This window comes from Chaetomium strumarium (assembly GCF_033439665.1).
Source record: "Chaetomium strumarium strain CBS 333.67 chromosome Unknown B0T15scaffold_3, whole genome shotgun sequence".
Lineage (NCBI taxonomy): Eukaryota > Fungi > Ascomycota > Sordariomycetes > Sordariales > Chaetomiaceae > Chaetomium > Chaetomium strumarium.
In genome coordinates, this window is record NW_026944431.1 from 2,725,201 (window position 1) to 2,737,929 (window position 12,729).

At 53.2% G+C, this 12,729-nt stretch overlaps 4 protein-coding genes across 4 annotated transcripts; 2 read left to right on the plus strand and 2 right to left on the minus strand.

Annotated features, from left to right (window-relative positions):
* Window positions 1-790: 790 nt before the first annotated feature.
* On the plus strand, window positions 791-3,026 carry B0T15DRAFT_529348 (uncharacterized protein). Its single transcript, XM_062869102.1, has 3 exons — window positions 791-1,040; window positions 1,127-2,734; window positions 2,829-3,026. Exons 1-3 carry the CDS (start codon window positions 1,007-1,009, stop codon window positions 2,882-2,884), a joined length of 1,698 nt encoding a protein of 565 aa, XP_062722921.1. The 5' UTR covers window positions 791-1,006; the 3' UTR covers window positions 2,885-3,026.
* Window positions 3,027-3,896: 870 nt separating this feature from the next.
* B0T15DRAFT_529352 (uncharacterized protein) lies at window positions 3,897-5,305 on the minus strand. The gene has a single exon (XM_062869103.1). The coding sequence runs from the start codon at window positions 5,041-5,043 to the stop codon at window positions 4,138-4,140; it is 906 nt and encodes a 301-aa protein (XP_062722922.1). The 5' UTR covers window positions 5,044-5,305; the 3' UTR covers window positions 3,897-4,137.
* A 1,638-nt stretch (window positions 5,306-6,943) lies between these two features.
* B0T15DRAFT_394962 (uncharacterized protein) lies at window positions 6,944-7,177 on the minus strand (the record flags this gene model as incomplete). The annotated part of the gene is made up of 1 exon (XM_062864756.1): window positions 6,944-7,177. A coding segment is annotated over one exon (234 nt), but the record flags the coding sequence as incomplete, so codon positions are not given.
* A 1,372-nt stretch (window positions 7,178-8,549) lies between these two features.
* On the plus strand, window positions 8,550-10,079 carry B0T15DRAFT_529354 (putative Arabinoxylan arabinofuranohydrolase). The gene has a single exon (XM_062869104.1). It carries the CDS (start codon window positions 8,636-8,638, stop codon window positions 9,968-9,970), a length of 1,335 nt encoding a protein of 444 aa, XP_062722924.1. The 5' UTR covers window positions 8,550-8,635; the 3' UTR covers window positions 9,971-10,079.
* Window positions 10,080-12,729: the final 2,650 nt, after the last annotated feature.

Here is a 12,729-nt window from a genome sequence, read left to right on the forward strand (position 1 = left end):
TGGCTGAAGGATTTCGGTAACGACCAGGGGTCCAAGAGGTATAAGCGGTAATGACCATCTCCCTTTGTTTAGTTGTATGAGTTGGTACAGATGAGGCAGTGGAGAATACGGCAAGTCGGGACCTTTGGTGCACTCGCTCCATGGCAGCTGTTGCGCGCGAGACGTATACGTGTAGAGGGCACCTTCCTGTACATAGAGTCCTTTTCCTTTTCAACTTCGATACTGACCTCCTATCATGGCGGGTTAACGCGGTCTTGGATAAACACAGCACAATAGAACTCAAACTAGTACATCTCAGCTTCTGAGACCCTGCACACTGCAACATGAACCCTTCTTCCCATCATGATTCACCACACGAATGCATAGGTACGCTCTTCCTCACGGTGGGGGGTGTTTGGGGTTTTCGTTACCAAGTTTAGTCTAGTACGTACTAGTATCCGTATGTCCGTGACAAATAGCACTGCACGAGATACAATGCCAAGACTATAGAGGAAGACTTATGCAAGACTAAGAATAGATGCTACGCTGTTGTAGAGGAGACTGCCGACGATCACCGTCCTTCCTCATTACCTAGGTTCATTTATTACTCACTCCCATCGTATACAGCGCGAAAAGAATGATCATTACTGGAGCTCGGGATTTTAGACTCCAGCAAGAAAACCAGCTTGGCGTAAGCGGTAGCGTTAACTTTGATAGTCAGCATTAGTTAGGTACCTAAATACCCCGAACGTAAGCTAAAGGTGGGACGCTTATTCAGGGCCAAGCTGTGCCACACTTCAACCCCCGCGCGCATCTTCTTCCACTCATGAAACATCCCCGCGTAAGATCCGGCGTCGTTGCTACGTCAGGTAGGTTACAGGTACTAGTTCGGTAATTGTTGCGGTGTATGGACGGAGTATCCCCCCACATCAACTGGGCTTCCGGTCTAAAATAAAGCGCGATGGCGGCTCTTTGACAAACAAACAAACGACAACGACGGGAAGTCAGCAGGAAATTTGATCTCAGGATGGCGTCCGAATATGACTTTGTGGTGGTTGGAGGTAGGTGACCCCGTCGTTGCCTGTGCTAATATGTCTAACCTTCTCGGGGATGCATCCTGATTCCTGACCAATTCTATGCGAAACAGGCGGGCCGGCTGGCTGTGCACTGGCGTATGGCCTCGTCCACTCCGCCAAAAAGCCCAAGGTTCTGCTGCTCGAGGCCGGCGGGAAGAATACCGACCCAAACCTCCGGGTTGACGGGCAGCGCTGGCTGACCTTCACGAACAAGGACGTGAACTGGGGCTATAAAACAACGCCCCAGACGCACTGCGACGACCGCGTGCTCGACTATTCCCGAGGTTTCGGGCTCGGCGGATCCAGCGCCATCAACTTCGGCGTCTTCACCATCGGCGCCCGCGACGACTACGAGGAGTGGGCCCGCATCGTCGGGGACGATGCCTTCGGCTGGGAGCCCGTCCAGGCCCGCCTCAAGCAGCTGGAGACCTTCCACTCCGCCCTTCCCGGGGGTGTGAGCAGCAAGTATGCGGCGCCCAAGGCGTCGGACCACGGCTCGTCCGGCCCTCTGCATGTTGGATTCCCCAAGGAGTGCGAGGCCGACCTCGTGCCGCTGCTGGACGCCTTCGAGCAGGCCGGATACCCGCTGAATCCGGACCACAACTCGGGCGACCCCCTCGGCATGTCGCTGCTGATCAGCTCGGCATACCAGGGAAAGCGCTCCACGGCGCACGACCTGCTGGTGCCGTGCCCCGACAACCTCACCGTCCTGACCGAGTCGCCTGTGCAGCGCGTCCTATTGGAGGGCAAAAGGGCCGTCGGCGTGGAGTCCAACGGGAAGCGGTACCTGGCGTCCAAGGAGGTCATCCTGACAGCGGGCGCGCTCGACACGCCACGGATCCTGATGCACTCGGGCATTGGACCCAAGGAGCAGCTGGAGAAGTACAACATCCCCGTGATCCACCACTCCCCGGCGATTGGGCAAGGTCTCCGGGACCACGCCTTCTGCCCGCTGGTCTACACCCGCACGGAAACCAGCACGGCGCGGGCCAGCTTCTACGGCGACCAAGCCGCCATGGACGCCGCGCTGGAGGAGTGGAAGACGCACGGCACGGGGCCGTGGACCAAGTTCGCCACCGAGATGGCCATCGGCTTCCTCAAGCTACCCTCGCTCCCTTCCTCCCCGGAGTTCCAGTCCCTCCCCGCGTCCGAGCAGCGGTACCTAACCTCCCCCACAGTCCCGCACACCGAAATCTTCACGCACTTCCCCATCCACTGGTTCCTCCCGGGCTTCCGCAACGAGGACCTCAACTACTCGTGCATACTGGTCTTCCTGTACAACGCGCAGTCGCGCGGCACCGTCACGCTGCAGTCGGCCGATCCCGACGTGCCCCTGCTGTTTGATCCCAAGTTCCTCGCGCACCCCTTCGACCGCCGCGCCGCGGTCGAGTCGCTGCGCGAGGTGCTGAAGTTCACCAGGACGGAGGCGTACGCCAGGGATACCCTCGGCACGGTGGCCGCGCCGCCGGAAGATGCCGATGACGAGGCGCTGCTGGCCTACTGGAAGCAGACTATTGGCTCGAGCTGGCATATGACGGGCACTGTGAAGATGGGTAAGGCTGGGGATGAGGATGCTGCGGTCGATAAGGATTTCAAGGTCATGGGGGTGCAGGGGTTGAGGGTGGCTGATATGAGCGTGGTGCCGGTCCTGGCGAGCTGCCATGTCCAGGCTGTTGCGTGTAAGTTGCGCTCCCTCCCGTCATCACCTCTCTTAAAGACTGTGGTGGTCAGGTAAAACGGGGGGTTACTGACAAGACTTTCTTTTTTGGGTAGATATCACCGGCGCCACGTGTGCGGAGAAGCTGGTGAAGGAGTATGGGCTGGCGTAAAGAGACTTTGTCTTGCAACTGGTGTATCTCGCCTGTTTTGGTTGCAAGGGCGCTTGCAATTGCTTGTGACAGGCCAGCTACCTTTGTAGTTGAATATTATCGAGGTCTTTGATAGCGAGTCGAAATACCATTTTCACTTCCATCTTAAACCACTCTGACGTGACTTTAAAACTTATGCGTTAGGTTAGTTGGTTCTTTTCCTTTCCTCATTTCTTCTTTCTCTTCCGAGGCATTATATGACGATGAAAGCCAGTCCCCGCTGGCTGATGATGCCACAATCTCTCTGGAATCCCACGAAGGTAATACAATCCAACAATAATATAGCAGGCACCGCCGGAGATGTCATGGTCTCACAACTCATGAATGGCGGGGCAACTATGTGCCTGATCTCTCCATCATCGCCATCAACTAGAGGATGCATTCAGTCCGAGAGGCAAGGGAGGTAAACAGATGTATAAGTATCGGAGTCTCGTTCCTTCAATCGACAGTCAGACAGACACAATTCAATCCCAGACACCGCACTCACACCTTCAAACCGCTGGTTCGGTTACAACGATACAACGAGTTCTTTATACTATCAACTTCAGATTCCCTAGCTCACAATCCCGACTTCTTACAAGACAAACACCCAGTTACCCATTCCTACAAGATGTTGTCCCGGGACTTTCACAATTGCTATTGGTGCGGCGCCGTCCTGTCGCGCACTCAGGACAGGATGAAGGGCTGCAGTTGCCAATGGTAAGTTCGATCAGCCTTCTAAGGGATGTTAGAGCATTCTGACGACTTCTATAGGTCCTCGAACATGGCGAGCAAGAACACCCCGGGTACAGGACGCCCCGGCAGCAGCGGCAGCAACAATGGGGGCGGCGGCCGTAATGGTGGTGGCTCGGGGGGTGGCTCGAAGCCGATCCCCATCCCTAAGCCCAAGGGTGGAAAGAAGTGATTTCCAGAGAGATGACGCGTCAAGCCGGGCGTTTGCAAGCAATGAGGAGAGATAGCGAGTAAGCTAGGCCGCTAGTCGACTGCAGTTGAGTGGACTGAACATGCGAGGCGGAAAACAGAATAACATTGCCACTGGCTGGTCCAGCTTGGGTACCAAAAAAATAAAAATAAAAAAAAAACAAAAAAAAATGGGGAGGGACCTCAAGTTTCAGATGCATGACTTGTCTTCTCTATTATCCGCCCATTCTTCCTGAGCATGACTCCACGACATCACCTCCCCAGTTTCCAATCCCAGATTCCTTTTCTACTCATCAATACGTGTTCTGACCTAGGTCGCGACTTGTCGACTCGGCGCCGTCCTCGCTGATCGACGTTGTCTCTCTCCTCTGAGAATCCGGCAAACCATAGGTAAGTCCTCGGTCGTCGCGGATCGGAATCCCAAGCTTTTCGTGCAGAGTCGGCAAGTAGGGCATCACGACCTCGTCACAGTAGCTCACAAGCCAGTCGCGACAACGCTGCGTGTCATCCTCCTCACCCTCGAGGGCACAGCTAGAACCAGGCCGCTGCCAGTAAGGCCGCTCAAACCACTCGGGCCAGAAGCCCCCAAACTCCCAGTCGATGATGGCTTTGATTTTCAGTGTGTCACGGTCCACGATCACGTTGTGCTGCGCGAGGTCGTTGTGGCAGAAGACAAAATCCCCTCTGACACTGCCCCGAGGCTGCCAGCAGCTGTTGGGCTTCCAATGGAGATTGGAAATACGTTCAGGCGCGCAGAGCAGCGACGGGGCCGCTTTGCCGCCGGCTTCGCGCACGCCAGGCACGCCGGGGGTGTCAGACCGCAGAGATTTTAGGGTCGTGACATGCTGCAGCAGCTCCTGTATAACGACCTTTTTGTCCCCCTCGCTCAGGCTGTCCATCGTAACTCCCTCGACGAGCTCGGTGCAGTGGTAAAAGGCTCCGTCGTCCTCGAAGACGCACTGAAGGCGCGGCACCGGGATATTTGTGTGAGTGGCAAGGTACTGGAGGATGGCAGCGTCGTTCTTCCACCGCTGGGGAAAGGTCGAAGGTGGTGATACCCGGCTTGATATCCATTCATGCCGCCGGAGCGTTCGTTTGATGCACGAGTTTCCCACGTGTAAGTACTTTCGGTCAGTGAGAACAGCCAAGCAGCCCGGCTCCCGATGTTCGTTTAGCTCCTGGTTGGTTACTAGTCGCATCTTTTAGAGAGTGTGATTAAACGACGCCCTAGCGTTGGAAAGAGACGAGGAGAGAGTTGCTGGAGGGAAGGAGAACACAGCCAACTGGTGAGCTGAAGTGGGGAAGATAACAGGTTTCTCCGCCGCTGCTATCCAGCCATTGACGGCCTGGTTGGCTGGCGGTTGTTTCGTGATGCAGCGAGATTTGGCCCCCACGATACTGTTGGTATTAGTCTCTGGTTAACAGCCTTGATTCCGTGGGCATTGTGCAGCTCAAGTGGCTAGTCGGGTGGCTAGTGTGGGGATGTATCTGTGGGGCCCCGTGAAATGCCCACGGAATAAAGTCTGTGGACGTTGCGAACATTTTAGGGGACTTTGTCATACGAGACCCATATATAAGAAAAAAGTCACCATCTTCAATCTTGAATTTTAATACCAATTGGAATAGTATAGATATGCACTTAGTATGTGGAAGATGAGTTTTGAAAGGCCTTTCGAGCGGTATATTGATTGAATTGCTTGGACTATTAGTTATAGAAATGCAACTTCGAGGGGGTGATTTGACTTTGTCATACAGCTTCATTTGGCTTGATTACCCCATGTGAAATTTACAACCACGATAGATAGTAAGATGCAACTTGGTAGGAATGTTGGCCTATGTAAGACCTTTCTTCTGGTATATAAATTGAATACGCTAGTGTATAGTGGTGATGTTGGGGGGGGGGGGGGGGTAAGAATATCACCTTCAACGACCTACCTTCTTCAACACCTTTCTCGACCACTACTCGCCGTAACACAATGCAAGCACATTTTCCATAATCCTCTGGATCTCACAATTCCACCAATGTATAGGGTATCATATGCATGCGGTGTACATAGAGAAAGTGGCAAGATAGGTAGGCTACTTAGGATGACAGAATAGACGATTTTGTTCGCAACGTCCTCAGACCAGCTGGCGCTGCTGTTGGTTGTGGGTTCTGATTGGCTGAAAATTCTGGTGGGCCCTGAGGTGCCCCACAAATACATCAATAAGCTCTCTGCGCCAACAGCTGGATCTGAGTCTCTGAGACTAACGCGCGGTTGTCGCATCCTCAACGACCAGCCCGGAACGACCCGCGCCAATATTCTGCCTTGTCTGCACCGACAGGGGCCGGGATTCTGGCGCCAAAATTGCACCTCCATCGCGAATGCGTGGGACGCGTTCTGGAGGGCTCGATGGGTGTGAACAAAGTAGAATGGGCGACGCCTTCCGGCCTCCGTCGCCGGCGCCGTTTGCAGTCGTTACGGAGCCGGCCCCACTCCGGGAAAGCGAATGGGTTCTCGGCCGGCAAAACTTCGGCTGAGGCGTTGGCCTGTTCTTACTGAGTCATCAATTGCACTTGTGCGAAAGTCAAGATTTTGCGTGACTGTTCCTGCTTGTAGATGGTGAGCCCGGGAACGTGATGGATCATTGCAATCAAAATGACAGCGTTACTAGGGAAGAGCACGCCATTAACTTGAGCTTTGCTCAAGACAAACGGACATCCCCCAACAACACATGTTTTGGGAATGGTGCGGGTGGCAGATGATCTGGTGCTGTTCTCTTCGTATCATGTCATATGAGTGGCTCACATTATTTAACACCAATTATGTACTCTACACCCTGGGTGGCGACGGCGCGGATCCGAGCGGACCAGCCCTCATGGGCGTACCAGACCCGAGTCTTGAAAGAAAAGAAGCCCGAAGCCAAGTATCAATGCCCCCGTAGTTACATTGCATAATGCCGGGCTTGTCGTTGTGTCGCGTGGGATCGTGATCTCCTGCTGAAGAACCGGCGTAAGTCCGTGCCACTACTCTATAGCTGCCGGCTCCTCGTCATAGCGCCCTGTACCTGTGGATGGCATTCTTGCTATTACCCCCTCTCCAGCAAGATAGAGCGTCGTCAATGATCAAACTTTGCTAGGATGACGACCTTGACATCGTGCTCCGACGCTGTAAACAACCACGATATATCGTCTCGGAGCCGATTCAATGATTCAGAATCTCTAGCTTCGGTTACCAGCGTTGGCCAATCGTCTATTTCCATACGTTCCCGGTCCGGGCCACCCGTCAAACTGCCTTCTCCACCGTCTCCTTCGGGAGGGTTCTGCAGTCGAAGTGTTGCAGAACCAATCAATCGCTAGGCTTCGTACATACCCCTCCGGACAAGCTGGGAGCGGTATTAAAGGTAACGTGACGCCCGCGGCGAGAACCCCCGACGACGCGGGCGGGACGAGGCTAGCAGCAGGTTGATTGGCAGAGATACGAGCGTAGAGGTCCCAGAGGGTTGCGGTCAGGCATCAAGGCTGTCATTAGTCCTCCGCGGGAGTTAGCATCTGATACTCGGGTCGTACTGATACCAGGTACCTATACAACTTCCAGGGCTCCGCGTCCAACATCCATACCTATGTCTCCCGTGTTGTGTCCACCAAGACCGTCGCAACTACCGTATGATACGCTGGCAGGCTGTGTGAACGACGTCCTCGCCGTCGAGAGTATCTCGTGGAGACGCTCGACATCCCATCCGACCACATCGGGAAGCTGCTAGCGCCGCGGCCAAAAGCCAAGTACATTGGCCTGCCACTTAGGGAATACAGTTGTGCTGTGAAGCTCGTCGCTAGCTGTCCAGACCAGAGCACCAATCGGGAACAGGACCCAGGGCGGCTCATTGCTTGGCGTCATGAGCAGGAGGGTCAGTACGCTCAGTGATAAGCGTAGTGAGCGGCTCATCCAGATCACCAATGAGCCGAATGATCCAGGTACGAAGGTACCTAAGGAGGAAGCTGTATATAGATCTACCATTCTGTCACTCATTCAGATAGCTTCCTCAGTGAGCAATTACAAGCAGTAGCCTTCACCTACTCTGCAGAACATTGCGACTTGCATTGTTGTGAACCTTTTGGCTTCACCGAACCTCACCCCATTATTGCGATACCTTCATATTGTCCCTTTCAGAGGATTGGAGCAAGAGATTCGTCGCACTAGCATGGCGTTCGCAAGCAAGTCGTCATAACAAGCGACTCGTTCAGAAGGTGAACGCTGAGATTGATTCTGGAGACCATCTGTAGTACAGTCTAGATTTGCAGGGATCTATATTGAGATCAGCCTCAACACAGTCTGTCCGTGGAGCATCGCTCTCGGTGTAACCTTTCGGCACCTGTTGCTCCGTGCCGAAGTGAAGACCATTCGTAGGCGCACCAGTCCCAAGCCACATAGTATTGCCGGTGCCGCATGGCCCTGTTTACTATTTCTCATTTTGAGCTCAGGACTCGGAGACGGTCCTTACACGGACGGACTAACCTATCTGCGCGACTCTCCGAGACAGGCAAATGTAACCGCCCGGCTAAAGAGAGATGGCTAAATCTTCTTCACCTATTTCTTCCTATCCGACAAGACACGGAGATTCGTTTACGTTCAAAGCCGTGGTATGGATAACAGATCCTACGGCCGGTTTTCTAACACGCATATCATAAAGCCCATCATGCCACCTTGAGCCTTTCTCGGTGTTTGGTTTCTTGAGACCATCGAGTTTCCCAATGCAGTTACCCAATTCTCCTGCCGATCGCTTCAAACGGAAAACAATCCTGGGCCCACAATGAAGCGTCCACTTGCATCGCTTGCGCTCCTGCTGGCCATCATCGGCCTAACATTCGCTGACAACCCTATTATTCAAACCATTTACACGGCTGACCCAGCTCCATACGTGTACAATGACACTATCTGGCTCTTTGCGGACCACGACGAGGATGCGGCGAGCAGCTTCTTCCTGATGAAAGAATGGCGCCTGTACTCCAGCACCGATGTAGTCAACTGGCAAGATTACGGCGTAATCGCGAGCCTTGCGTCGACCTTCAAGTGGGCCACCGACAGAGCCTGGGCACCGCAGGCGGTCGAGCGCAACGGTATCTTCTACATGTACTGCCCGGTGCAGGTCAATGGTGGTGCAATGGCAATTGGCGTTGCCACCAGCAAGACCATAACCGGCCCGTATGTGGATGCCCTGGGGAAGCCGCTGGTACAGAACAACAACATCGACCCGACTGTCTGGATCGACGACGACGGCCAGGCCTACTTGTACTTTGGAAATCCGGGGTTTTCCTACGTCAAGCTCAACAAGGACATGATCTCGTACAGCGGCTCCGTGATCAACGCCAACAAGCCCAACGGCTTTGTAGAAGCGCCCTGGCTTCACAAGCGTAACGGCAAGTACTACCTCTCATACGCCTCCAACGGCATCCCAGAGAGCATCTCGTACTCGACGTCCACCAGTCCCACCGGCCCATGGAACGGCAGGGGTGGCACTATCATGGCCGCCGCGGGTTCCAGCTTCACCAACCACCAGGGCATTATCGACTACAAGAACCACTCCCTTTTCTTCTACCACAACGGCGCCCTTCCGGGCGGTGGCGGCTACCACCGCTCCATCTGCATCGAAGACTTTACCTACGGCTCCGACGGCTCCATCCCCACCCTCAAGATGACGACGGCTGGTGCTGCGCAGATCGGCAGCCTCGACCCGTACGTCAGGACCTCGGCCACCACCATGGCCTTTTCCTCGGGTGTCAAGACGGAAAAGTACAGCGAGGGCTTCATGGACGTGACCAACACCAACGCCAACGGCGCCTATATCAAGGTCAAGGGCGTCGACTTTGGCACCACCGGTGCCACGTCGCTGTCAGTCCGTGTGGCCAGCCCCGGTGGCAATGGCAGGCTCACGGCTAGCCTGGGCAGCCGGACCGGCACCGTGATTGCGACGTGCACCGTCGCCGCGACGGGCGGCACGCAGAAGTGGGCGACGGTCAACTGCCCCGTCACAGGCGCCAAGGGCAAGAATGACTTGTACTGGACGTTCTCGGGCAGTTTTGGCTTTGCTTGGTGGCAGTTCAGTGCTACAAAAGCGGCCAGTAAGGCTCGCGGTTTCAAGGCGTGAGTGCATGCCTGGTGAAGTGTTGTATATAGTACTCTCGACGACCAACGTGAGAAAGAACTTCGATGCTTGAATTTTATCTCCACAACACCTGCATGAGTCGAAGTTAGCCAGAATCAACACCGATCACGGCAAAACATGCACTAAATCTGTAGGTCCATGTGCAAATGGATCTCCACGGTGCCCGTCCCGGTCACACCGAGGCGATAATGTCAATAGCAGTACAAGTCTCAGTGATATCTCCTTTACGTAGATCTCGGCAGATTCTCGGAGACAGAGAATTGAATGAAGTTGTTGATATGTAACCATCAGCGGCATGTGACGTATGAGATCAGCTTGTGCGGCTCCATCCACTCCATGCCCGCGACATATGTCTGGTCCCCGTTCACACGGCAGTGAGGGAACATCAGTAACCAGCGCCCGACATTCGGTTCTCCCGAAACATGGCCGCAGGGGGTTGCCGCCTTTAACCTTTAAATATAATAGATGGTATCTTCAAGGTGAGGATGTACATCCTTTGGGGTGGATAGCCTAGACAAAGCAACGGGCGCCGTGTCCGACTCGAGCTCGAAGAGTTTCGGGTTGTAGGTTCGGGCGCGTCGGTGCACAATGTCGGCTCAGTAGGCCGGTGGGCATATGCTGACAGATTTGATCGCACGGCCAAAAGAGTTAACACAGCTCGTTGGTTACTCGCTCCTGTAAGCTTGCTGCTAGAGGTCCAACTTTTGGCATAAACACCTCGTCTAGGAGTATGGTTTAGTATAACGGTTGTATGGTTGCTAGCGGAGGCAGAGTTCATCAAGTCAGTATGCCGCCTTGCCGAAACCTTAGAGAGTCAACCTTCGTTCTAGACACCGAGTCTTGGAGAAATATGTCGTGGGGTGCGGCACTAATATACATAATAGCGAACATCACTAACATGTCTGCCTCTCTGAAGTTAGGGCCTTTGGACTTTGCCGTTGCCTCTAGGTCGGCAAAGTCCGTCCGTGAATTCCCTAATGGGTGCCGACAGCGCGTAAACTGTTGAAAGAGAAGGGAGAGTCGTTACTGAGGAGACCCGTCGCAATAGGTGCTAGGCTCTTCAGCACCGACGTCCTACGCTCCAAGGTTCAGTATTTATCTCAAACCAGGGTTTCCGGGTTTAGATCCTTGGATTCCCCACAAATATGTCGGCTCCCACTGGAAGCGGCATGCCCCGGTTAGAGAGTTTCTCTAGCTGTGGCTGAGCTGATGTCGGAGTCGGAGCCTAACGACAACTATCTTCGATTTTGAGGCCCTAGAGGTTGTTGATAAGGACGGAAAGGTTAGCGCTATTGCTTTAATCTTTCGCGCCAGGGCTTAGATGGTTATATTGCAGGCGGAGCAGACCTAGGCCGCTAAGAACGCCTATAGGTAGTCCTGCAAGCTACACACATCGGTTTATGCATCAATAGCACGGCACAACGATGCGGTCTCCTAGCCTTTGCGAACCATAACACAGGATGACAATATTCTTAGCGTACGTGACATGTTTCATACCACCATTAGAGGATAACAGAGCTAAGAGCATGCTATATCATCGAATATTACCCTTAGTTTTGACCTAGCCCGTTCAACTCTATACTGTCAAAGCTATACCACTATGCTCTAGTGTTACGAACCAACCATATAACCCGACCTAGTGGGACCATGCAGGTGACGGGGTTACCAATCAGGAAGCGTAAGGCCGCAGGGTGCCCCACATGGACGCCAGTGGACGACAGCGTCCAAAAGCGACTGTATGGACGCCCAAGGACGCTGGCGAGCACCAGCGACCATGGACGCTCGAGGACGACGGCGAGCACGGGCGTCCACGGGAAAATAGCTAGTATATAGTCATTCGTTAGGGAGGGCTCTGGGAGTCCTCCAGTGAGCAATATAAGCAGTAAGGTAGCCCTACATTACTGTGCGGACATTGCGACTTGCATTGTTGTGAACCTTTTGGCTTCACCGAGACCTATAGTCCGACCAGCAGTTACCTTCGACCGGCGAACCCTTTCAGAGGCAGGACTGCCTGTGGTTTCGTCACATCTAGTAGTGTGCTAGACCTTCTACAACTAATTACAAAGGAAAATTTGCCTAAATAAGCTAGATTAAAAGCTTTTATCTATCTATATAAGTCTAATTATATAATTCCTTCTACTACATTAAAAGGAGAGATATAGTAGCTAGCTAGTTGTCATGAACTAACCTGCAGAGGCTGGTGGGGGCTGACCTGCATGGTTGACAGGCGGCGCCCACGTCTAATCATTATAAGCCGAGGAGGACCAACGAGGATTGAGGAGATTAGGAACAATGCTAAGAACGATTGTTCCTAAGGAACAACGCTAAGGAATATTGTTCCAAATGGAACAACGAGAACAATAATTGTTCCAAATGTTCTAGAGATCTAGGTACGGGGATACTTAGGGGAAGAAGCTATATATAGTTCTACTACTCTGCCACTTATTTAGATAGCTAGCTTCCTTAGTGAGCAATTATAAGCAGTAGCCTCTACCTACTATGCAGACATTGCGACTTGCATTGTTGTGAACATTTTGGCTTTACTGAAACCTATAGTCCGACTAGCAGATACCTTCGACTAGCAAACTCTTTCAGAGATAGGACTGCCTATGGTTTCATTATAATATATTATTCTTCTTAATATTTTAAAGAGACTAACTAATTAGTATTTATTTTTATATCCTAAACTGTGACGAAACCACAGGCAGTTCTGCCTCTGAAAGGGTTCGCCGGTCGAAGGT